This window comes from Cetorhinus maximus, chromosome 3 (assembly GCF_964194155.1).
Source record: "Cetorhinus maximus chromosome 3, sCetMax3.hap1.1, whole genome shotgun sequence".
NCBI lineage: Eukaryota > Metazoa > Chordata > Chondrichthyes > Lamniformes > Cetorhinidae > Cetorhinus > Cetorhinus maximus.
The window spans coordinates 199,521,441-199,545,486 of NC_135881.1; the positions used below are offsets into that span (position 1 = coordinate 199,521,441).

A 24,046-nucleotide genomic window follows, 5' to 3' on the forward strand; every position below is an offset into this window, starting at 1 on the left:
CTAATCTGCAATTTGCGTACTCAAATCTTACAGACTACATTAGAGAAGTACTTAACTGATTGCAAAGCACTTTTAAACTTTGTGAATTATGTCATATAAACGCAAGTCTTTATTATTGCGCAGATAAACTAGGTGCAGAAGGGGTAATACCAAAAGCCTGTTGTTCCTTTGACTTCAGAGAGCTGAAGTTTTGTACCACTGATTCTTGTTATTGTAGGTAATTATGATAATAAGCCCTGTGTTTTGTTATGCGGCTTAGTGACTAATGTTACAACCCTATTACTGATTTATCATGTGTAATTGCACCATCTATAGGTAAGCGGCTATGGAGCACTTGGAGCCTTTAATATGCTCAGGTGCTAGGTAACTGCGCACATTTAGTGGAAAATGTGACTGACCCTGTTCTTGTATGAATGGTGGACGTGATTATACGAAATGGGCCCAGTCTAATTTTTATCCCCTATTTCACCAGTCTTTTCTCAATCACACTCCACAATGCTGCAAGTCCTCCCTTGCTCTGTTTAAGCATTTAAGATATATTTTCAAGATGATGAGAGGTTGTTGTATATTCCCCTGGTAGACTCATGGGCCTTGTAGCACCTGCGTTCATTCTCCAACCATGGGTCTCACAAAGGGATTATGAGGAAGATCAGCAGGACCTTGCCATCCCTGGGAGCCAGAACTTCTTCAAGTTCTGAAGAAGAGTCATACGGACTCAAAACGTTAACTGCTTTTCTCTCCACAGATGCTGTTAGACCTGCTGAGTTTTTCCAGCATTTTCTATTTCAGATTTCCAGTATCCGCAGTATTTTGCTTTTATCTTCGAGTGTGCTTTCTCCTTCAAAGAATCCAAGCAGATAGAACTCCCTTCAAAGAAGGCTGACCGCTGCAAAGGGAAGCGGCTGTCCATCTGCAAGATCTAAAAATTTACTCTGCACTCAAGAAAACTAATTTGACAAGGACTCAGGGGATGAGGTACACCTAGAGATGCCGGGTGCATTAGTCTTATTACATTTGCTGGTACAGTTGCTAATTGGCATTTTCATCCTTTAATCTCCCCAAACAAGGCTATCCACATCAGAGAGGCAATGGTTGGGGGAAGATGACATCTAAGCTGGGCATTTCTGCTACATTGGCCTGGGATCTGTCCAGTTGCCAGTACGATGAGAAAAATTAGGCATACAGATCTAGCCAATGGCAAAAATAATACCCACTTTGTTCTTGGCCTGCAAGGCCACAGACTCAGGCTGCCAAATGTTACACATCAGCCTCCTTTACACTGTGTGGGTGCTGGGACTGATGTTACAACTCAAGTGGCTAGGCAGTGAAGGATCAAACTGTACCCTTTGTACGTTTGAGCTTTTACATATATTACATATCATGTGACTCCAATCCAACAATCACAGGTTCCAGTCTGCTTTACTCTTTTGATTGAACCAATTAAACTAAATTAACATAACAAGGGACAAGTGAAAAAAGCAGCCCCTTAAAGGGATACCGCAAAAAGAAAAAGCAATCTTCAAAGAAACTTACAAACACCAAATTAAAATGTGGTTAAAAAGGTCAATAAAACACTCCAAACCCCGTGGTGCCCACCAGGCACAGAAGGCCACTAGATCAATAGTTCATCTTTCCCTAATTGGGGATCAAACTGGAACAGCGAAAGGGCTAAATCCTGACCAGAAGGGAAGCTGCTTTCCAGTCTGCTTTATTTTATTTGTAAATCAGGGGAACGCGTGAATGCAGTCCCCCCCTGCCACAAATTTTGCAGTCGAGTATCCTGCATTTGGGGACACCGCAAATGCACACCCGGAGTGCAATGGGATAGCCTCATCCTGGGAGCACCAACCTTCATGATCATTGTTTCTCCCCTGCCAGGTAAGTACTCCAGTCTGCGCTACAGGCACTCAGGTGAATCCGCCATTGATGCCAATCACCTGAATACAATCAATCACCCAATTAATATGCAACTAACAGCAGGGCTTGCCGGGGTCTTTAAAGCGATGGGTCTCTGTTGCTGCTTCCTCTCCATTTGCAGTGGCAAATGTCCAAAGTGGTGTGGGTGCCTTCTAGGAATATTCAAACTGTGGAATCTACCCTGAGCCTGCATATTTTGATGGCATCGGTGGCAAGATTTTCAGTGGGCACTGTCCCTTCCCTTACTCCCAGATTGGTGACCCAGGGCAATTCAGAGCCTTGGTTTTGAAAGGAAGCAACTGAGAGGGAACTTTAGAGATAAAAGGAAGAAAAAAAATGAGTGGAATTGGTAAATACCTGAAATAATTGCAGGAACTACTTGAACTGCACAACAGCTGTGCCGGCATGTGGAAAGAGAATTGACAGGTTAATATTTTGCGTGTAGACCCTTTGCAAGAACCACTTTCTGATGAACAGTCTTTACCCCAACCACTGGCATGTCCTTTAAAGAATCATAGATGATATGGTGCAGAAAGGAGCCATTCAGCCCATCAAACCTGTGCTGGTTCTTTGGTAGAAATGATCCAATTCATCCCAATCGTCTGCACTTTCCCCATAGCCCTGTAAATGTTTCCCCTTCAACAGCTTATCCAACTCTCTTTGAAAAGTCACTACTTAACCTGCCTCAACCAATCTTGCAGGCAGGGTATTCCAGGTCGTAATAACTTGCTGTGGAGTGTCCTTGTGTCACCGTTGGTCCTTTTTCCAATCACCTTAAATCTGTGTTCTCTCTCTCTGGTAGTGTGCCCTCTACATATTTACTTTCCAGATGCTGTCAGACCAGCTGAAGACCTTACAGAGGAATATCAGGCACTGAATAGAAAAATAGAACTGAATAGAAAAAGGCACCTCGTCTCACGCAATGACAATAAGACAATGGGGCACCAGTTTAACCTGGCCAAATTAGTTCCGCACAACTGAGTGATCAAGTGAGGGAAAGGATAGGAAAAACCTTGCAAGCATTAAAGACGCAGCTGGCTGCTGTGAGGTGTGGAAACCTAAAGAGGCGAACATTGTGTTCAAAAATATGGAAAAGTGAAAAGGAGACACCAAAATTGAAAAAGCAACATGCAAGAAGAAAAATTGGAGAGGAAGAGTTGATCATATGAAAGTTAAACACATCCACCACAAGATGGTGCTCAAAGACTTCAACTTAATTTATAAAAACAAAAAGCTAAAAGCTACTGTGGATGCTGGAAATCCAAAACAAAAACAGAATTACCTGGAAAAACTCAGCAGGTCTGGCAGCATCGGTGGAGAAGAAATCAGTTAACGTTTCGAGTCTTCATTCTGCCGAAGGGTCATGAGGACTCGAAACGTTAACTGATTTCTTCTCCACCGATGCTGCCAGACCTGCTGAGTTTTTCCAGGTAATTCTGTTTTTGTTTTCAACTTAATTTAGTTGCTACAATTGACTCATTTACACAAGATAAAAGCAAAAAACTGCGGATGCTGGAAATCTAGAACAAAAACAAAAACACCTGGAAAAACTCAGCAGGTCTGACAGCATCGGCGGAGAGGAATACAGTTGACGTTTCGAGTCCGTATGACCCTTCATCAGAACTAAGGAAATAGAGAAATACAAGCTGGTAGAGGTGGGTGGGACAGGTAGACCTCGATAGGGGGTCAGTGATAGGTGAAGGCAAAGAAGAGATTGCCAAAGTTGTCATAGGCAAAAGGACAAAGGGGTGTTGACGGTGTTTACACAAGAGCCTGGGAAAAACAATTCTGCAATTAGAACCATAGAACCATAGAACACTACAGCACAGAAAACAGGCCATTCGGCCCTTCTAGTCTGTGCCGAAATACTATTCCGCTAGTCCCATTGACCTGCACCTAGTCCATAACCCTCCAGACCTCTCCCATCCATGTATCTATCCAATTTATTCTTAAAACTTAAGAGTGAGCCCGCATTTACCACGTCAGATGGTAGCTCGTTCCACACTCTCACCACTCTCTGAGTGAAGAAGTTCCCCCTAATGTTCCCCCTAAACCTTTCGCCTTTCACCCTAAAGCCGTGTCCTCTCGTGTTTATTTCTCCTAATTGTTTGCACTATCTTCAATATGCATTTGAGGAAGGAGGGAATAAAGGATAATGTTGATAGAGCGAGAGACGAAGGATGGCAGGAGGCTGGAGAACAGCATAAACGTCGGCATGGACTGGTGGAGCCGAATGGCCTGTTTCACAATGCCGTATATATGATTTATTCTGTGTAATTTTGAAAAGATTTCCAATCCTGTGGGTTTAATAGGACAGGATAGTAAAATATTCACTAAACCACACATCCTGAGGATATCATTTGTGATGACATACCCAAGTATTTCTCTATGCATGTACCACAGGAAGGAACACAGACTGGCTTCCCTCCCGTGCTTGCTTATGCCATATCGGCTCCCTTGCCTCACTGGCCCACCCTAAACACTCCAGTCACTGGCCATCATTTTACGGTCCCTCCCGCCAGCAGGATTTTCCAGTCCCGCCGAAGTCAATGGAATTTTGAACGGCTCGTCACATTTTCTGGCCCCGCCAACATGGTACTCATACTTCCAGAGCGCTGCGACAGGGCTGTAAAATTCTGCCCACTCTCCCTCCTCTAGCCTCGAGCATTGGTCCCTCCCAAGAAATAACATGAGTCCCAAAGCAATAACCTGGCTTTAATATTAAACAGAACTCTTGCATGCCAACCTGGTCCAAGAGCGTTACGCTGCAGGAGATCGTAGATTAGCAGAAGCTTTGTCAATTGAGAGTTTGGCTTAATTTCCTTTTGCAAACAGAAAATACACCAGCAGAACTTTCACTTGGGGATTAACACACGGGCATCTGCCTGAATTCAGGTGGGCCAGCTCCTGCACAAGGTTCCCCAGGATCAGCCTAGTGTTTAAAAATGCAGGCAAGTTCCCAGACTATTTCTGTCTCTGAATCTGGAGATAATGTACAGCTCATCAATGGACCAAGAGTAAAATTGCAATGAAGATTCACGGCTTCTCTCTCCCCGTTCCAAAGTGCATCTGCCCCATGCATGCCTGTGGAACACAGTAGCATTCTATTTGGGATCGACCGCAAGGTATTGCAATATACCAAACAGTAAAGACTGGAAGTAGTGACAGTGAGTTATAAAGAACCCAGATTCCATCCACAGGATAGTTCTGAACAAAGTTCAAAGCAACCAAGGAGATATCCTCTAAAATCATGAAGTACTGGCGTGGTTTGCTGTTGCTTTCTGCAGTGTTGCGCACCATGAGACTCTCCTGCACTCACCACCTGCTGTCACGCATATTAGACAGGTTTATAAGCTTACAATCAACTTGTTTGGCCACATTATGAACACACCTTCCACGGCCATCAAGTCCTGAAGTGGGACTTGAACCCAGAGCTTCTGGCCCAGAGATAGGGACTACCACCATGCCACAAGACCTCTAGCTGAAGTAATAATCTCATATTATTCCTTCATTGTTCACGTGTGATTATATTATTACTCTCCATGCACTCATACAAATGTAACTCGACCATGTACTTATTCCACTGTCTAAATTATTATTAACTTTGGCCAATTCCTATCTTTCGAGGGGTTGAAATAGTCAATAAATTGACTTAGTTCCAAAAAAAAAACCCCTAGCCATCTTAAAATATCTTCTCACCTATGTTAAAATAGAGTGATAGTTTCCACTCCTTTCATCCTTCTGGAAAATATAGTAAAGTGACAATCGTCAGCAATATAATCACTGCTCTGTTTCTAAATACTCCACAAAGCCATTTTAATAAAAATCAATTAGCTTTTCACTGACCATCAAAAACAGGAAATTCAATAAATGTCTGAATCTTTCTTTGCTTATGGCTGCTGCCAGTCATGTGGGACAGCAGAACAATTTGAGCCTTAAATTTGCACTGGGAAGATTAACATGCAATGAGTAAATTTCTGTTAAAAAGTAAACAAAGTAGCTGCTTATTAATCAATGGCTTATCTTCATAGATGGTAATTGTACTTCAGAGTGACAGATGCACAGGAACAAACCAATACTGGGTTCTGATTTCAATATGCTATAAAATGTTCTGGCAATCCATCTGAATTATTTAATTACTAAATTGATTCACTTGGATCAGATGGGTTTTAAGTCTATGGAGACGCTATGAATAATTTTTGGCTTCCAATCAATATCAGTCACAAGAAATATCCATGCCAAAACTACAAAACAGGCTCATAGCAAAACGCTAGGTCAGGATTCACTGGAGAAGATTAGCGCATGCTGTGTAAAATAGATTGCTGATTCCCTGTGAGTTCATTTTGGGCTTCCGCCATAGACAAATTTTACCTCCTATAATGTCCAGGCGCAAAGTGAAACTGCACCAGACATTGACCACAGTGAATTTAAAGAGTTACAGACATTCAAACTTACGAACAAGGAGCAGGAGTGAGGCCATTCGGCCCCTCGAGCCCGCTCAACCATTCAATAAGATCATGTCTGATCTGATAGTTACATCAAATCTGCATTCCACCTACCAACACTAACCTATCACCCCCTTGCTTACCAAGAATCTGTCCACCTCTGCCTTAAAAATATTATAAGACTCTGCTTCCACCGCCTTTTCAGGAAGAGAGTTCCAAAGACACACAACTCTCTGAGAGAAAAAAATTCGCATTATCTCCATTTTAAATGGGTGACCCTTTATTTTTAAACAGTGACCCCTAGTTATAGATTCTCCCACAAGAGGAAACATCCTCTCCACATCCACCCTGTCAAGACCCCTCAGGATCTTATATGTTTCAATCAAGTTGCCTCTTACTCTTCTAAACTCCAGCAGATAGAAGCCTAGCCTGTCCAACCTTTCCTCATAAGACAATGTGGGAGATGGTGTGGGCTTCAAGCTTCCCAGCTTGTTGCCCATCCATCGACAGTGAGCAGGGAGGTCCGGGACAACCTCACATCAGCGGAGCAGCTGCCTGTCGTATCTGCGGGCTCCTCTCACGGCGCTCCGGATGAGGGCAACTGCTCCGCCTCTCTCCCAGTGACCACTTCATCGGGTGAGTCTGTGACGTCTGGGGAGATGCCAGCTGTGGACCTGGCAGATCCCTCCCAGGCGGGGCCAGCACAGGCCCCACGGGCCAGAGGACGGCTGCCAAGGTCATCGAGGCCAACAGGACAGCAGGGTCAGCAGGCTGTCTCAGATGCCACTCCGAGCGATGGGGCGGCATCAAGACATAGCACCCATAAACGTAAGCATAAGGCACCTTAGGCACACCACGGGTTTCTCACTGGTGCTTTTATGTTGGCCCGAGAATTATTATTTGTTTATGGTTGAAAAACATTTTGCTTTCATTTTGTTTGACGTTAAGATGGAGAAAATTAAAACCAGACATGTTACCATGGCTGAGGGTGGCTCCTTTGTGCTGCATTTGTATGTTTTACATACATGTCATGAGTATTTGAGTGGACATTGAAGTTTATGTCCAAAGCCCTTAGTTGCAGCTGATGACCTGGCAGATTTAGCACTGAGGTGCCAAGTATGGAAGCACCAGGCAAGGCTGGTCCTCCTGATCCATTTGTGTGCAGCCAGCTGAAGATTCGCTGGATTAAAGTCCCCCGGGTGTCCCTGCCTCCCTGGTGTAGTCCCAGGTCAGCGTTTAGCCCCTCATCATTTCCCTGTGCCTCCTCATCCTCTGAATCAGTGCTGGACTCATCGTGTGCAGCCACATCCACTGCGTCAACGTCTTCATCGTCCACTGCGTTCCCCCTTTCCAGCGCAAGATTGTGGAGAGCGCAGCATGCTACCACTATCAGTGACACACAATCTAGGGGGTACTGCAGTGCGCCCCCTGAGCGGTCCAGGCATCGGAAACGCATCTTGGGAAGACCGATGGCTCTCTCCACCACAGACCTTGTGGTGCCCTGGCTCCTATTGTACCGCTGCTCAGCTTCTGTTCTTGGATGGTGGAGAGGCGTCATGAGCCACCTTCTGAGGGGATAGCCCTTGTCACCCAGCAGCCATCCATCCAGCCGGGCTGGAGCACTGAAGAGCCCCAGCACCTGGGAGTGTCTAAGGACGTAGGCATCGTGGGAGCTGCCTGGGTACCTCGCACAGACTTGTAGAATCTGCATCCTGTGATCACACACTATCTGCACGTTCATGGTGGAAGCTCTTCCTGAAGACGAAGGCACCGGGCTCACCTGCTGGTGCCTTGATGGCCACATGTGTGCAGTCTATATCACCCTGGACGCGGGGGAAGCCAGCAATGGGCCACATATGTGCAGTCTATAGCAACCTGGACGCGGGGGAAGCCAGCAATGGGCCACATGTGTGCAGTCTATAGCACCCTGGACACGGGGGAAGCCAGCAATGGCCACGAAGCCTCTGGATCGCTGTGTCTAGCTTGCCTGGTCCCAGCGGAAGTGGATGAAGGTCAATGCACGTCTGAGCAGAGCGTGTGACACAAGTGTGGACAGCTGATTGGGAGACACCGCAAAGATCACCCACTGAGCCCTGGAAGGAGCCAGAGGCATAGGAGTTGAGGGAACTGTGAGTTTCAGAGCCGCTGGCATGGGGTGTCCACCCACACAGTTAGGGGAGATCTCAGGGACAATCAGCTGACAGATATAGTTGACTGTCCCCTTGACAGTCGGAGCCTCCTTCGGCACTGCACCTCAGTCATACTGAGGTAGCTGCTTCGCTGACTGTAAACCCTGGCAGCAGGATAGTGGTGTCTTCTGTGGCCCCTTCCACCTTGGACTACCTCTTGGCCCTGTGCCCCATGTGTCTGCGCCTGGCCTCCCAAAGGTGCCTCCCCTGGAGGCTGATTGTGCACTCCTGACCTCCTCCTTATTCTAGCCCTCCCTTCCTCCTCAGAGGAGCTGCCTCCGGTGGACATTTCAGAACCCATACCCAGGCTAAATGGTGGCCTCCGCAAAGCTGCAGGCCCCATAAATATTCCACGACTGCAGAGTGCTGACCTGAAGGCTCAAAGTGCACAGAAAGCTGCTGGAATTCGTTCTGAACCGCTACAGATCACACAGGCAAGTTTAAAAGACTTTCTGCAATAAATAATTCACAGAGCAGATTGACAATCCCACTGAGCCCCCTTACCCCGCCCGTGGATGAGTTTTATTAAAAAGTCTCTTACCCGCCTGCCCGTTGCGCCGAGCCGAAGATTGCATGGGCGCCTGAAAATCGGCGTCGATTGCTGATTTAAGAGCCTTAACTAGCCCGTTAATTAATGGCGAACTTCACTGTGCCCCACCCAGCTAAATATAGCGATGGCGCCTGGTGATGCCGGGACGCTCGCCCGACATCACCCCGTGTCATTTTACGCGCTGACATGCGGGACCCGCCCCCACCCCGCACATCAGGCACAAAATTCTGCTCCTAGATAACAGATTTGAGAAGGCACAGTTTCACCTCGTGTACTGCTCATTCCCCTATATCACCCTATCTTCTTCAGATTTGTTCATTATTAACATAGAATTCGCACTCTGGGTTCTTTCTGTTACCTATGCCCAAACCTGCTATACCAGCTTATCAACTAATCATTCACTTACAAATTCAAAATTTGTTCACAAAGTGATTGAAAAAAGGCAACATTCAGTTAGCACATTGCACTTGAGAATGAAAGCAATAAATTTCAATGCAAAGAATTATACTCAATTTTTAATATTTTCAACAGCATCAGTCATCTTCTATTTATAATGCAATGGCAGTTTTGTACTCTTAGATCTCAAGGAATCTCCTCCCCTGCCCCTCATCAGTAAACTTGATTGAATGATAACCCATTTGTATCTTTGAGGTTATTCCTGAAGACTGCCCAATACTCTCCTGTTACTGCTCTTTCTCTCCAGGTTCAGACAACACAACAATAACTTACATTTATATGGCCCATTTAATGTCGTACAACATCCCAAGGCACTTAGCAAGAGCAGTAACATTTTAAAAAAATTGTTGACTGTTTTTGAAACCGAGCCATAAATGCAGAAATCAGGAAAGTTGACCGAAAGCGTGATCATGGAGGCAGGTTTTAAGGAGCATTTTAAAAGAGGACAGGGAGGCGGAGAGGTTTAGTGAGGGAATTTCAGAATTTACAGCCAAGGGAGATAAAAGCATCGTAATCATAGGTGGCGTGATTAAAATCAGGAATGTGTGGGAGGCCAGGGGACTGGAGGAGCACAGAGGTCTCAAAGGCTTGTCCGGCAGGAGAAGGCTACACAGAAAGGGAGTGGCAAGGCCGCGGAGAGGATTGAAAATAAAGATGAGGATTTTAAAATTGGGGCATTGTCAGACAGGAAGTCAGCGAAGGTCAACAAGCACAGGGGTAATGGGTGAATGACATTTGGAACGAGTTAACAAACAGACAGTAGACTTAAAGATGAGCAAAATTTAATGAAGGTGAGAGGATGGCCAGAAGAACATTGGAATGGTCAAGTCTAGAGGCAACAGAGGCTTGGCTGGGTTTCAGCAGCAGATGAGTTGAGAGAGGCCTGAAGTTAAGCGATGTCATAGAAGTGGAAGGAAGCAGTCTTGGTGGTGGTGTGGATATGTGGTCAGAAATTCAGCTCTAAACGGTTCCTCAATAAACTCCTACTGTGTCCCTGATCTGACACAGCATTTTTCTCCTTCCAACTGCAGTCATAAACTTTTTTAAAAATACCCACATATGATCATGAAACCAGGAGAACAGGGACAGTAACATGGTGGTAATTTTACCGGACTGGTAATCCAGAAGCCTCGCCTAACGCTCTGGCGATGTGAATTCAAACCCTACCACAGCAGCTGGGGGAATTTAAATTTTATTAATAAATCTGCAATAAAATGCTAATCCCACTAATAATGAACTTGAAATTACTGGATTGTCGTAAAAAAAATCCATCGGGTTCACTTGGCATCTGCTGACCCTAGATTCAAGGATGACGTCAAATAAGGGTAGCGAGATTTTGCCATGCGTCTTCATCTGACTGACTTGGCCAATTCTTGATCTGCAGATCTTTGAGCACATGGGCCAGCACATCCGGTGAGGTCCTGGGATCCGGAGTGCAAGATTTGCTTCCTTTTCTGCCACTGCTCTGCCTCATCATTGAGATGTGGGATTCAAAGCCTGAGGCAACTTGAGAGACAAGTTGCCTTAATTCTGAATGATTGGTAGCAAGCTCCTCCCAGTCATTCATGTCAATGCTGCTGCGCTTCAAGGAGAACTTCAGAGTGTCTTTGAAGTAGTTTCTTTGTCCTTCCCTGGAACGTTGGCCATCTGAGAGTTGAGAAAGCAGGACTGGCAGGGGAGAAGGTTTTTGGCCATCCAGACATGGTGTCCAGTCCATCGAAGTTGATTCTGTAGGAGCTTTGTCTGAATGCTTGTGGAGTTGGCTTCAAGAATGACACTATCGTTTGTTCAGTAGTCCTCCCAGTTTCCTGGAGGACGTGGTGGAAGGATTGCTGATGGAGTTTCTCTGGTGCTCTCAAGTGTCACTGATTCACAGTGCAGATCTCACTGCACTGCAGGAGCGCGGTGATGAAAACTGCTCTGAACACTGGAACGTCTGTTGATTACGGATCTATTTATTGTCAAACTCTCGCTGCCTTAGTTCGTAGAAGGCTGAGCTGGCACAGTTGATCGGGTGGTGGACCTCCCCACCAATGGTGGCCTGTCAAGAGAGGTGGCTTCCAAGATATCTGAAGTGTTCAACATATTCTAGAACATGCTGAGCACTTCTCGTTCACCAATGTCTTTCAGGGAAGGAAATCTGCCATTCTTACCTGGTCTGGCCTATGCATTACTCTCGACCCACAGCAACATGGTTCACTATTTACTGCCCTCTGACATGGCCTAGCAAGTCACTCAGTTGCTTCAAACCACTACGGATAAGCACTGCGGGTGTACTGACACCACATGGATTGCAGCAGCTCAAGAAGGCAGCTCACCACCACTTTCTCAAGGGCAATTAGGGATGGGCAATAAATGCTGGCCTCGTTGGCAATGCATATATCCCAAGAATGAATTAATAAAAAGGAGCAGTAGCACTTTAAACCCTGCCCAATATGGTTCCCCTAGCACTTGTGTCCAATCATGACTGGGTCTCTTTCGAACATCTGACTTTGTTCATGTAAATTGACTAATTCCAGAAATTTTGGCCTGTTCGAACTTCTTCCCAACCTCCGAGGATTCACTCTTAAGTCTCCGGTATACTTGATTCTATCTACCAAGCACTGTTTATAATTGTACCCAGATCATAACTTAACTAAGTCATAAATTTCAGCCTTAAGATGATTGCTTCGGTGCTGCTTCATGCTCTCGTCTGGACCTGGAAAAATTTATTAATTTTGCTTCCAATTTCCACCCCTCCATCATCTTCACATGGTCCATCTGTGACACTTCCCTTCCCTTCCTTGACCTCTCTGTCTCAATTTCTGGTGATAGACTGTCCACCAATATTCATTACAAGCCTACCGACTCCCACAGCTACCTCGACTACAGCTCCTCACACCCCGCTTTCTGTAAGGACTCCATCCCATTCTCTCAGTTCCTTCGCCTCCGTTGCATCTGTTCTGATGATACCACTTTCAAAAACAGTTCCTCTGACATGTCTTCCTTCTTCCTTAACCGAAGTTTTCCACTCCTGGTGGTTGACAGGGCCCTCAACCGTGTCCGGCCCATCTCCCGCACATCCGCCCTCACACCTTCCTCACCCTCCCAGAAACATGATAGGGTCCCCCTTGTCCTCACTTATCACCCCACCAGCCTCCGCATTCAAAGGATCATCCTCCGCCATTTCCACCAACTCCAGCATGATGCCACCACCAAACACATCTTCCCTTCACCCACCCTGGCGGCATTCCGCAGGGATCGTTCCCTCTGGGACAACCTGGTCCACTCCTCCATCACCCCTTACACCTCAAGCCCCTCCCACGGCACCTTCCCATCCAACCGCAGAAGGTGCAACATCTGCCCCTTTACTTCCCCTCTCCTCACCGTCCAAGGGCACAAACACTCCTTTCAAGTGAAGCAGTATTTCACTTGCACTTCCCTCAATTTAGTCTACTGCATTCGCTGCTCCCAATGCGGTCTCCTCTACATTGGAGAGACCAAACGCAGACTGGGTAACCGCTTTGCAGAACACCTTCGGTCTGTCCGCAAGCATGACCCAGACCTCCCTGTCGCTTGCCATTTCAACACTCCACCCTGCTCTCATGCCCACATGTCCGTCCTTGGCCTGCTGCAATGTTCCAGTGAAGCTCAACGCAAACTGGAGGAACAGCACCTCATCTTCCGACTAGGCACTTTACACCCTTCCGGACTGAATATTGAGTTCAACAATTTTAGATCATGAACTCTCTCCTCCATCCCCACCCCCTTTCCGATCCCCCCCATCTTTTTTTCCAATAATTTATATAGATTTTTCTTTTCCCACCTATTTCCATTATTTTTAAATGTATTTCCATCCATTGTTTTATCTCCACCTTTTAGCCTATTTCGATCCCTTCCCCCCACCCCATCTGTACCTTCCTCGTCCTGCTTTCTACCCTTAATGCCACCTATTAGCACATTCCTTAGGTAATATCACCACCTTCAACACCTCTTTCTCCTTTTGTCTGTGACATCTTTTGGTTATCTCCACCTATCACTGGCCCTCTATCCAGCTCTACTTGTCCCCCCCCCCACCGCCCACCACCCCCCCCACCAACCTTAAAGCAGCTTATATTTCACCTCTCTTCTATTTTTCCTTAGTTCTGTTGAAAAGTCACACGGACTCGAAACGTTAACTGTGTTCCTCTCCGCAGATGCTGTCAGACCTGCTGAGTTTTTCCAGGTATTTTTATTTTTGTTTTGGATTTCCAGCATCCGCAGTTTTTTTGCTTTTATCAGCCTTAAGCATGTTCTATTTCCAAAAAAATAGGATCTCCATACATTTTTGGTCTTGCTGTCCATTTTATTAAGTTTTTGAAACTTCAAACCTACTGGTGAAGGTCATTCATCATCATTAATTATTCTGAAACTTGCAGTTTTGTCCTTGATTGAAGCCAATCAAGGTCACTTTGAGTGGAAAATTACCTACTGTGTAAACAATGTCCACTTGGCAGGATTGTCTGAGGAACATTAGTTGCTTCAGAACAAAAATAAAAATACCAGGAAAAACTCAGCAGCTACGGAGAGGAACACAGTTAACGTTTCGAGTCCGTGTGACTCTTCAACAGAACTAAGTAAAAATAGAAGAGAGGTGAAATATAAGCTGGTTTAAGGCGGGTGGGGGGGGGGGAGGGGGGGTGACAAGTAGAGCTGGATAGAGGGCCAGTGATAGGTGGAGATAACCAAAAGATGTCACAGACAAAAGGACAAAGAGGTGTTGAAGGTGGTGATATTATCTAAGGAATGTGCTAATTAAGGATAGAAAGCAGGACGAGCAAGGTACAGATAGCCCTAGTTGGGGTGGGGTGGGGTGAATAAATCGAAAAAGGCTAAAAGGTAGAGATAAAACAATGGATGGAAATACATTTAAAAATAATGAAAATAGGTGGGAAAAGAAAAATCTATATAAATTATTGGAAAAAAAGATGGGGGGGATCGGAAAGGGGGTGGGGATGGAGGAGAGAGTTCATGATCTAAAATTGTTGAACTCAATATTCAGTCCGGAAGGCTGTAAAGTGCCTAGTCGGAAGATGAGGTGCTGTTCCTCCAGTTTGCGTTGAGCTTCACTGGAACAATGCAGCAGGCCAAGGACAGACATGTGGGCATGAGAGCAGGGTGGAGTGTTGTTTTAGTTGCTTCAGCATTGATATTTTGCAAATTAGTACTCTGGGGTATCAGAATATAGGAGTCTGCTCACAGTGTTTGTACTGATAATGTGTGAATCTATGAATCCCTTTCAAGGATAAACAAACTGAATTCAGCATGCAGGTTAAATGCTGCTGACACATGCCAAAGTCTCCTGGAATCTGAACTAAAACAACAACCATAAAAAAAATCAGATATATAGATTAACAGTTATGACCAGCCAATGTAACACAGATGGTAAAGCCAGTGAAAGGTTGCGAGCTGAGTTAATTTTTAAGAGTTGCATGCATTTCTCAACCAAAACAAAATGAGCGATCTAACAGGAAATTTGGCTTGTGTGATCCATTTATGCTGAGAATAGAGCAGGGGGTTCTAATAATATGGTGAAAACTGAGCTGGTTGGTACAGGACCAATGTTGGAAGCTAAGTATAGCTCTATGTATGATCAACATGAACTCTATCCTTTAATGTTAAATGCATGTAATTAATAAACGTTACCAGTATTTAATTGTACCAGGAATATTTGCTGCGGTTAAGTGATCAGCTCTTAGGCTGTTTGTTTTTATTCATATTTATTTAGAGCTAAGATATTTCTGCAATATTGGCGATAAATGGGTTGGGTGTCAGCAACGCAATGCAATGGGCTGAAGTCATACCTAAAAAAGGGCAACATCCTGCTCCTTCAGCACTTAACATTCTCACAATGGTACTGCTGCTATGGTATTCAAAGTGAACCAAAGTTGCATCATTGGACTGAGAGCAGCACCATTTCCCTCAGATCTACTGTGCTGGGATAGGTGCCAATTAAAAGGTCCTTGCTTACCCTGCCATGGAAAGGCTGGGATTCAACATAGGAGCCAAACCCACCTCCTGTATACGTGACTGCATTTTTTACTTATTGGCAGTGTGATTCCAAGTTTCAGTAAGGGAACAGCAATAATACAGGAGTTTTCGCAGCAGCTACAGAGCTAGTTCTCCCAAAGCTTGAAGTCCCCTCTCGGCTACTCAGTTGGGCTCGGGATGGGACTTATGACAAAAAAAGCAAAGGAGGACTTCACTCAGCAAAACAAACAAAAGTATGTTTGAAAAGAACCGCAGCAAACAGAACACAGGAACTCCTCTGCATAAATAAAGGAGGATTCACTAGAAAACTGCAGTGAGAAGGATATTACAAATTTTCTGAGTAAATGGTGGTGGGTTCAAGTCCCTCTCCGGGCTGACACTCCAGTGCTGCACTGAGGTGCTGTCTTTCAGATGAGAAGTTAAAGCGAGGCCTCATCTGCCCCTCTCAGATGCAAAAGATCCCGTGACACCATTTTGAAGAACAGGGTAGTTATCTCCAGTGTCCTGGCCAAAATTTACCCCTCAATCAACATCACAAGAAACAGATACTAGTCGTTATCACATTGCTAAAAACAAAAAGCTAAAAGCTACTGTGGATGCTGGAAATCCAAAACAAAAACAGAATTACCTGGAAAAACTCAGCAGGTCTGGCAGCATCGGCGGAGAAGAAATCAGTTAACGTTTCGAGCCTTCATGGACCTTCGGCAGAACTGAAGCTTCAGTTCTGCCGAAGGGCCATGAAGGCTCGAAACGTTAACTGATTTCTTCTCCGCCGATGCTGCCAGACCTGCTGAGTTTTTCCAGGTAATTCTGTTCTTGTTATCACATTGCTGTTTGCCGGAGTTTTGCTGTGCGCAAGTCGCCGTGGCATTTCCCTAACAGCCGTGTTGACGTATCTGAAGGAATTAATTGGCTGTAGAGCACTTTGGGATGACCTGAGGTCGTGAAAGGCACTATACAAATGCAAGTTATTTTCTTCCCTAAAACACAATGTAAGGGATAGCTACATATTACAAATCGATTATTTCTCCGGCAAAATGCAGTGAGTGGAGGACAGTTATATGTATCACAAATTATTTTTCCAGCAATTTGCAGTGAGGACAGTTACATGCCACAGCTTATCCACACAGAGTGCAGGGAGTGGAGGATATTGCATATTGCAAATTATTTCTCCAGCAAAATGCGGAGTGGGGGACAGTTACATATCACAAATTACCGCGACCGAATGCAGTGAGCGGAGGATATTTTACAAATTATTTCAATGCACAGAGTGGAGGAAAATTACTTGGATCCAAGTTCGCTCTTTTAAAGCCCACCAAATAAACTAAATTAACAAAATGAGGGATAAAATAAAACGCAGCCCCTAAGTTAGGGTCACTGCAAAACCAAAACCAAAATATAAAGCTCGATCCAAGTTAAGCTCTTTTGGGGTCAAACAATTAAACTAAATTAACAAAATGAGGGATAAAATAAAACGCAGCCGCTAAGTTAGGGTCACTGCAAAACCGAGAGCAAAATGTAAAGGTGGATCCAAGTTAGGAGCCCGCAATCAATCTTACAGCAAGGATGATTGACAGGTGGGGGATGGGGCGGGTGGAATCAAAATGAAAGGCTGTAAATGATTGTAATATTGTTTGTACTGATGCACCTGGTGATACATTTTGTAAAAGTTTAACCTGGATTGTACCCTTGTAATGTTGTTTTTGAAATGGTTTTGAATGTGATTGAAGATATTTTATGAATAAAGTATATTTTTAACAAAAAAAATCACTTCCATCCTGGCCGGGGAGCGCGCAGCGGAGTCAGTGCAGGGGACATGTCGGGTGTTGGGAGCCGGGGGGGGGGGGGGGCGGGGACTACACGTCCCAGCGTGCCCGCGCGGACTACAGCTCCCGGCGGGCCGTGCGGCGGCGGGCTGCGACGTCATTGCCCCGCCCCCGCGGGGGTGCGGCCGCCATTTTGTGCTGAGCTGCGGGGACGGACGGAGCGATTCGGCCGCTCGCCTTCGAGGAGAAAACACTTCCAATCCGCAGCCAAAGAGACAGATCCAGTCGAAAGCAAGTCAGCATTCCCAGGGCGACCAGCTTTTCGTTCTCGACCAGTCTTTCTACTAATATCGCATGTCCACTATCCAGAACCTCCAATCTTTTGGTAAGTTTTTATTTTTTTCCTCTCTCTCTCTCTCTCTCCCTTCCCCCACCGCCGTCGTCACCGGCCTTTCCCGTCCTGAACGTTTCTCCTTCGGATTTCCCCGATTTGAACCTCTCGTTTTCCCCTCACCTCACACAAAACCCCCGGCTTTTTTTTTAAAAAAAAAACTGTGTCTCTAACGCGTTGTTTTTAATGGTAAAACAAAAAAAAAATCTACTTTGAAGGTTTCGCCTCGCGTCTTTCTTCTTCCGTCTTTTGTTGGGTGGAGGGGCTGAGGTAAAATGGCGGCGGGAGGGGGAAGGGAGGCCGCTCGGTGTGGGGCGAGAGATGGGGGAGGGAGCCCGGGTGGGTTGGTTGGGGGGGGGGGGGGGATGTCCACAATCACCCGGGGTTTAGAAGGCCCGGAGGGAGGGGGTGGTGGTGAAGCGCTCAAAATGCCGCCGCTTTTTGAGGTTTCCCAAAACCCGCACCCTCCGTTTTTATTTTTTTTATGAAAAGAAAAACCACCCGAATGTCCCCGTCCCCCTGTGAAAAGCCCGGCCCGGTGAGCAGTGCCGCCGGCCCCCGAGCCTGCAGACAGGGAGATAAGGAGGGAGGGAGACGTCTCCGTCGACTTTAGGGAAGGGTCCGCCGCCATTTTATGAAGAGTTCGTTGATTTTTTTTTTCCCCCCCCCCCCTCTCTGTCGTTTTGTCGGCGGTGCTGCTCCACCCCAACCAAACTCTCCGCCCCCCCCTCAATCTCTCTCACCGCTAATTCTTCCCCATTAAACTTCAAAATCCCCATCTCCCACGCACATTCCTTCCAACAAATTCCACACCCCTATCCCTCTCTCCTCTCCCCCCCCCTCCCCCACTCACTTCCAACAAACACCCCCCAATACACAAATGCATTCTGCCAAAAAGCTCCCCCCCCCCCCACTCACCCTCAGTTTCCCACGCAGCAGTGTGTCCCCCCTACATTCCCGAATCAACAAATCCCTGCCAAAACTCCCTCCATTCCTCCACCAAACTCTCCCTACCAACAAATTTCCCTGCATCAAACTCACCTCTTACACATTATTCCCCCCCCCCACACACACACATTTTCTCTCCCTGGTAACTCCCCTCACACATATATTCTCTCTCTCTCTCCCCCCCCCCCCCCCCCCCCCCCCCGGCGACTTATCCACGCACCTTCCCAAACACCCTCCCGCGGTCCCCCCCACCACTATCATTCCCCCTACGTACTCCACTCCCCCATTGTGCGCACATTCCAAGTACACACTCCTGTGCATGTGACAAATGTCAGTTTGATGAAGTGAAAATGAAGCAAGTTTAGAAGCGAGGGCAGACATGCATCGAAGATAATATGAGAAGAGACTCAGCTAATAGAAAAGGGAATCCAAAAGTCCTTTGCTTAAATAGTAAAGAGATGGTAAGTGGAATGGTGGGGCTGATTTAAGGACCAAAGATGGATTCTACATATTTGGATGGAGGGCATGGCTGAGCTACTAAGTGATTGTCTGTCTTTACCAAGGCAGCTGATACTGCCACAGTCATTGAGAATGAGGATCTGGTTGAGATTCTAGGTGCGCTACTAGAGATATTTGAAAGGCGGGTTGCACTCAAAGGTTGCTAAGTCAACAATCCGGGTGGAATGCATCTGAGGGTGCTAAGGGAAGTAAGGGTGGAAATTACAAGGATACTGGCTATAATCCTTCGATAAAGGAGTGATGCTGGAGGACTGGAGAGTTGCAAATGTTGAACTGTCATTCAGTTAATGGGTCTAAAGATAAACCTGGCAACTACTTGCCAGTCAATTTAACCTTGGTAGTGGGAAAGCATTTAGAGATGATAACCCAGGACTAAACTCACTTGGGCAATTAGGGAAGGCAAGCGTGGATTTGTAGTGTGGTTAGGATCTGGAACGCACTGACCTGAAAAGGTTGAGACATATTCAATCCTGGTTATCAAAAAGGAATTGTGTAAGCACCTGAAGAAAGTTAGTTTGTGGGGGAAGGGTGGGGCACTGGGACTAGTTCAGCTGCTCCAGAGTGCCTACACATTCACACAGGCCTTCTGTGCTGTAACTGATGTAATTTCATACCAAAAAAGCCTTCAGTGTTAACTTTTCATAATTCAGTTCAAATAAAATGTTTCCTCCATGTTTTTGAATCTTGAATGTTGCTAACTCTGAACTTGTTGCAGACCCCTTTGCTGATGCAACTAAGGGTGACGACCGCCTCCCGGCAGGGACTGAAGAGTACATCCATATAAGAATTCAACAACGTAACGGCAGGAAGACACTGACCACCGTCCAAGGAATTGCAGATGATTATGATAAAAAGAAACTTGTGAAAGCCTTTAAAAAGGTATTTTTCTGCCCATGATATACAGGTTAGGCATAGATTTATTCCACAGATGAAAATGGTAATGTAGGAAAATAGCTTCTGGTGGAGATCCTTGGTTTGAACATGTATTTGATTTATTTAGATTTTCCTAATTCTTGCAATGCAATTTTGGACTTGATACCATCTATAAGACTATGCAGCCTATACTTATATCCAATGACCATATAGGGTTTGTTTCATAAGAGATGATGGAAATTGTTCTTGATATATTTTGAGAATACTAATCTTTATGACCCTTAAAGCTCAGGTTTGGAGTCAACACAAGTGAGGCTTGTTAAACATGTCCTTATTCACATTCCAAATAATACTGACTACATATCCATATTGCACCTGGTTTCTTGGAAAGAGCTGAATCTTCCAGACTTATGTGAAGTATCCTGGCTGCTATCAGTGGGTGCTCTGGAGGCTACATGTGTAATAGTGGAAATATGTGGCCCTGCTTGGGTTTTTGGGTTCAGTTTAGTTGCTGTTATCGACTTCGTCTTTGTATACAGGCTTTTCTGTACCCATTTATCCTGGGGTGAGTTGAGTCGCATTGAGGGCAAATAATGAAAATGCTGCTTTTGTCTATTTGGGACATTTTGTTCTGCTAAAGGTGCTATTGAGTTGTTCTAAGCTTTACCTAACCAATTGGTTTGTTTTCGTAGTGCGCATAGCTGAATGAGATATTTGTAAAGCTGCCCTTGTGGCACAAATGGTAACCCCCAACCTTTCTATTGAGACTAGAAGTATCTATTTAAACTGGACTGGGAAAATTTTTAAACCCATGAAAGCTTAAACTAAAGGCATGTTTGTCTATTTGGTGCCCTATACTAGGTTTGGGGGGGCTGGAAATGTCATAGCCTCCATCAGAATACTGAATGTTTACTGCTTGATCACTTAAAATAGTAGTTGGAGCAGTTGTCTGTTTAGTCAAGTTTACCACCTAGAAAAAAATTTCTGCATAACTGATCCTTTTTATTTTCTTAGAAATTTGCCTGCAATGGTACTGTGATAGAACACCCTGAATACGGTGAGGTAATCCAACTTCAAGGTGACCAGCGGAAGAATATCTGCCAGTTTCTTCTGGAGGTGAGGCAAAAATTGTTCAATTTATTCCCCTAGGAATCCGAAATCTGAGTAAAGTTGAAATCTGGCATTACTCCAAAAATCTTGTGATCTACCTTTAGCCTTGTACCACCGAAATTGATTATTGTGACTAATTTTTTAAAAATCCACTGAGTGGGAGGCCTGTTCGCCGAAGCTTTTACAAGTACATGGAGATCTTTAGTATTTCATGACTTTCTCATGTTGAACCTGTTTAGTGACATCAATTACATTTGGAGATTGAGTTCTGAAAATATGTAGTGGGCAGCATACAATTGGTCTTTGTTTGATTTTGCTTTAAGTGCTTGTTTACATATTTGGCATGGATTGGAAACATGGGTAGGCATTCTGTCTACAGTTTCCATATTTGGAGTAATCAATCCATCCTAAATTTTTATTTTAAAAATGTAAAAGGGAAATTTTCACAGATGCAGTCACTTTTTTGCTTTTATATGCAAATTTTAAATGGTTTTAAATGGAACAGCTTCATAAATAGAATGATACTAAGCTGAAGGAGGCCATTCAATCCATTGCCTGTGTTGGCTCCCTGAAAGAGCTGTTCAATTAGTTCCACTCCAGTGCTCTTTCTTCATAGCCTGGAGATTTCTTTCTGCTTCAAGCATTAATCCAATTCGCAAGTTTATTATTGAATCAGCTTCTGCTACCCTTTCAGACAGTATATTCCAAATCACAACGGTCTTGTCCCCTTAAATCTGTCTTCTGGTTGCTGACTATTCTGCTACTGGAAACTGGTTCTCATTTTTTTCTCATTTAGGATTTGATCAAACCTTTTAACCATCTCGCCTCTAAGGAGAACTATCTGTTTCAGTAGTCTCTCCACATAATTTGAACCATCTAATTCCATCTAATAAATCTCTTTGATACCCTCCCTCAGACTTTGACATCCTTTACTATAATTTACTGCTTTTGCTAACAGCATTCTCAACTTTTATTGGTGCCTTCAGAGATCCCTTTTAAAATTGTACCATTTAGTTTATATTGCCTCCCTTCATCTTACTACAAAATTGCAGCATTTCATATTTCATCTGCAATGTGTCTACCCATTTAGCCAGCCTGTGTACTCCTAAAGGAACGCATTTAAAACTCTGGAACTGGATTGTACCTGAGCTGCTGTTGAGAAAGTAAAACCTGGAGAGATGGGCAATATGGAGATATAATTGTCTGAAGACGCAGGACTCAATTCTGAGCAGTGATCAGGGGATGAGGTTAGCTAAAGACAGTCATTCCGTCGGTGGGAAAAGAAGTGCAAGTTAGATGGGGTTGAGAATCAATTTGGAGCCACCTGGCGTTGGGGAAACATGCTGTAGGTTTGGAAATTACATTGTGATGGCTGCCTCTTTTTGAAGTTGTGCCCCTTGCTACTTTCTAAAAATGCATGCTCTGGCTAGTGGTGAGGAAACATGGTCATTGGGATTGTCTGCTGAGAGAATTTTGCCCGAACTGTGTATTCTATGAAGTTCCGAGAGCTTGCTAAAAACAAGTTACTTCCTTCTCACTCTCTAAAGGGAGTATCAGTATTAATTAAATCCTGGTCTTGTGTTAAAGGAGTCCCAAGCAAGGCAGCTGATTTGTGACATGCTGTTGGCTTTTGCTATTGCTCAGAATGTTGCTTCACCATGAACAAATTTTAAAATTTCCAATTGCTAGTAGACTTTGTACACTTGAATTAATAATGCAATTCATAATTCTTATTTCAACTTTTCTGTTCTCAAAGTAGTTTTTCCTCTGTGTACATATCCCTAAAAAAAATTCACGTTAGAGGGTTCCTTGAGCCTGTTTGTATACAGTCTTTTTTTTTTCCCCCTCAGGTTGGCATCGTGAAGGAGGAGCAGTTAAAGGTCCACGGCTTCTAAAGGATGTGCGTAACAGCTCCTGAAGTTTCCTGTTGTGTGGCTGGTTCTTTCTATATTTGTTAGCTTATATACACACATATATATTATGCAGGAATGAATAACTGCAGTGAATGGACTTCCCATGTGATTGGATCTTCAGAATTTAACTCCGATATGCATGACTACAGAAGAAGTGTGCTATTTAGGCTAGTAACTCATAAGAAAACTGCTATAAGATGGTAATGAAATGACAGACATATGTATATTTAGCACATTTCCAATGGAAATGTTTTAGTGCTAATTGTTCTACTTAAATTTTCCTGATTTTGAAGTTTTTTGTTGTATTAAAACCATGTATGTTGTATAAGGCAATTAACAATAAACCAGCTATGTATTCTGAAGAGTGCAGCTTGTCCTGAATGATCAGTGGTTTTAAGTATGAATTGTTTAGCTATATTATCCTCCATTTTAACTTCATAATTTGGGTCGCACTCAGCTTTTCATAAACTAGTAACATTTTTACTGTGGCCACTCATGCTCCCATTTTGGCCTGGTGGCATGTTTTTGTGTTCCTTTCTGAAGCTGATTCTTCAATCACAACATCCCTACTGCACTTGGAGCACATTCATCACGTATTGTGGCTTGTATTATGCTGGCACTTAATAATTCACTTCGGGATAGTAGTCCATTACTTCAAATATACAAAACAAAAATACCTGGAAAAACTCAGCAGGCCTGACAGCATCTAAAGAGAGGAACACAGTTAACGTTTCGAGTCTGTATGACTTCAACAGAACAGTTTATTTTGTTATGTGGGATCTCCCTGTACGGCATACTTTCTCTGGAGAGACCTCTGCCAACCAACATGAGTTAATAGTTACAAACTCTCTAACCTGGGAATAGATTTGGCAAAAAGCACCCATTGTAAATTTAATGACTTGAAATGTTAATTTTACATGCTGAGCTACATTGCTTAGCATCCTAATCTTTTGCAGGTTG

The 24,046-nt window shown here is 44.5% G+C and overlaps 1 protein-coding gene and 1 non-coding gene across 2 annotated transcripts; one reads left to right on the plus strand and one right to left on the minus strand.

Moving 5' to 3' along the window:
- Nucleotides 1-1,725: 1,725 nt before the first annotated feature.
- Nucleotides 1,726-1,886, minus strand: LOC144679235 (U1 spliceosomal RNA). Its single transcript, XR_013576273.1, has one exon. It is a non-coding gene; the product is annotated as a U1 spliceosomal RNA (small nuclear RNA).
- Nucleotides 1,887-17,507: 15,621 nt separating this feature from the next.
- On the plus strand, nt 17,508-23,448 carry LOC144679183 (eukaryotic translation initiation factor 1b). Its single transcript, XM_078539586.1, has 4 exons — nt 17,508-17,717; nt 19,906-20,069; nt 21,078-21,179; nt 23,024-23,448. The coding sequence occupies exons 1-4, from the start codon at nt 17,687-17,689 to the stop codon at nt 23,066-23,068; spliced, it is 342 nt and encodes a 113-aa protein (XP_078395712.1). The 5' UTR covers nt 17,508-17,686; the 3' UTR covers nt 23,069-23,448.
- Nucleotides 23,449-24,046: the final 598 nt, after the last annotated feature.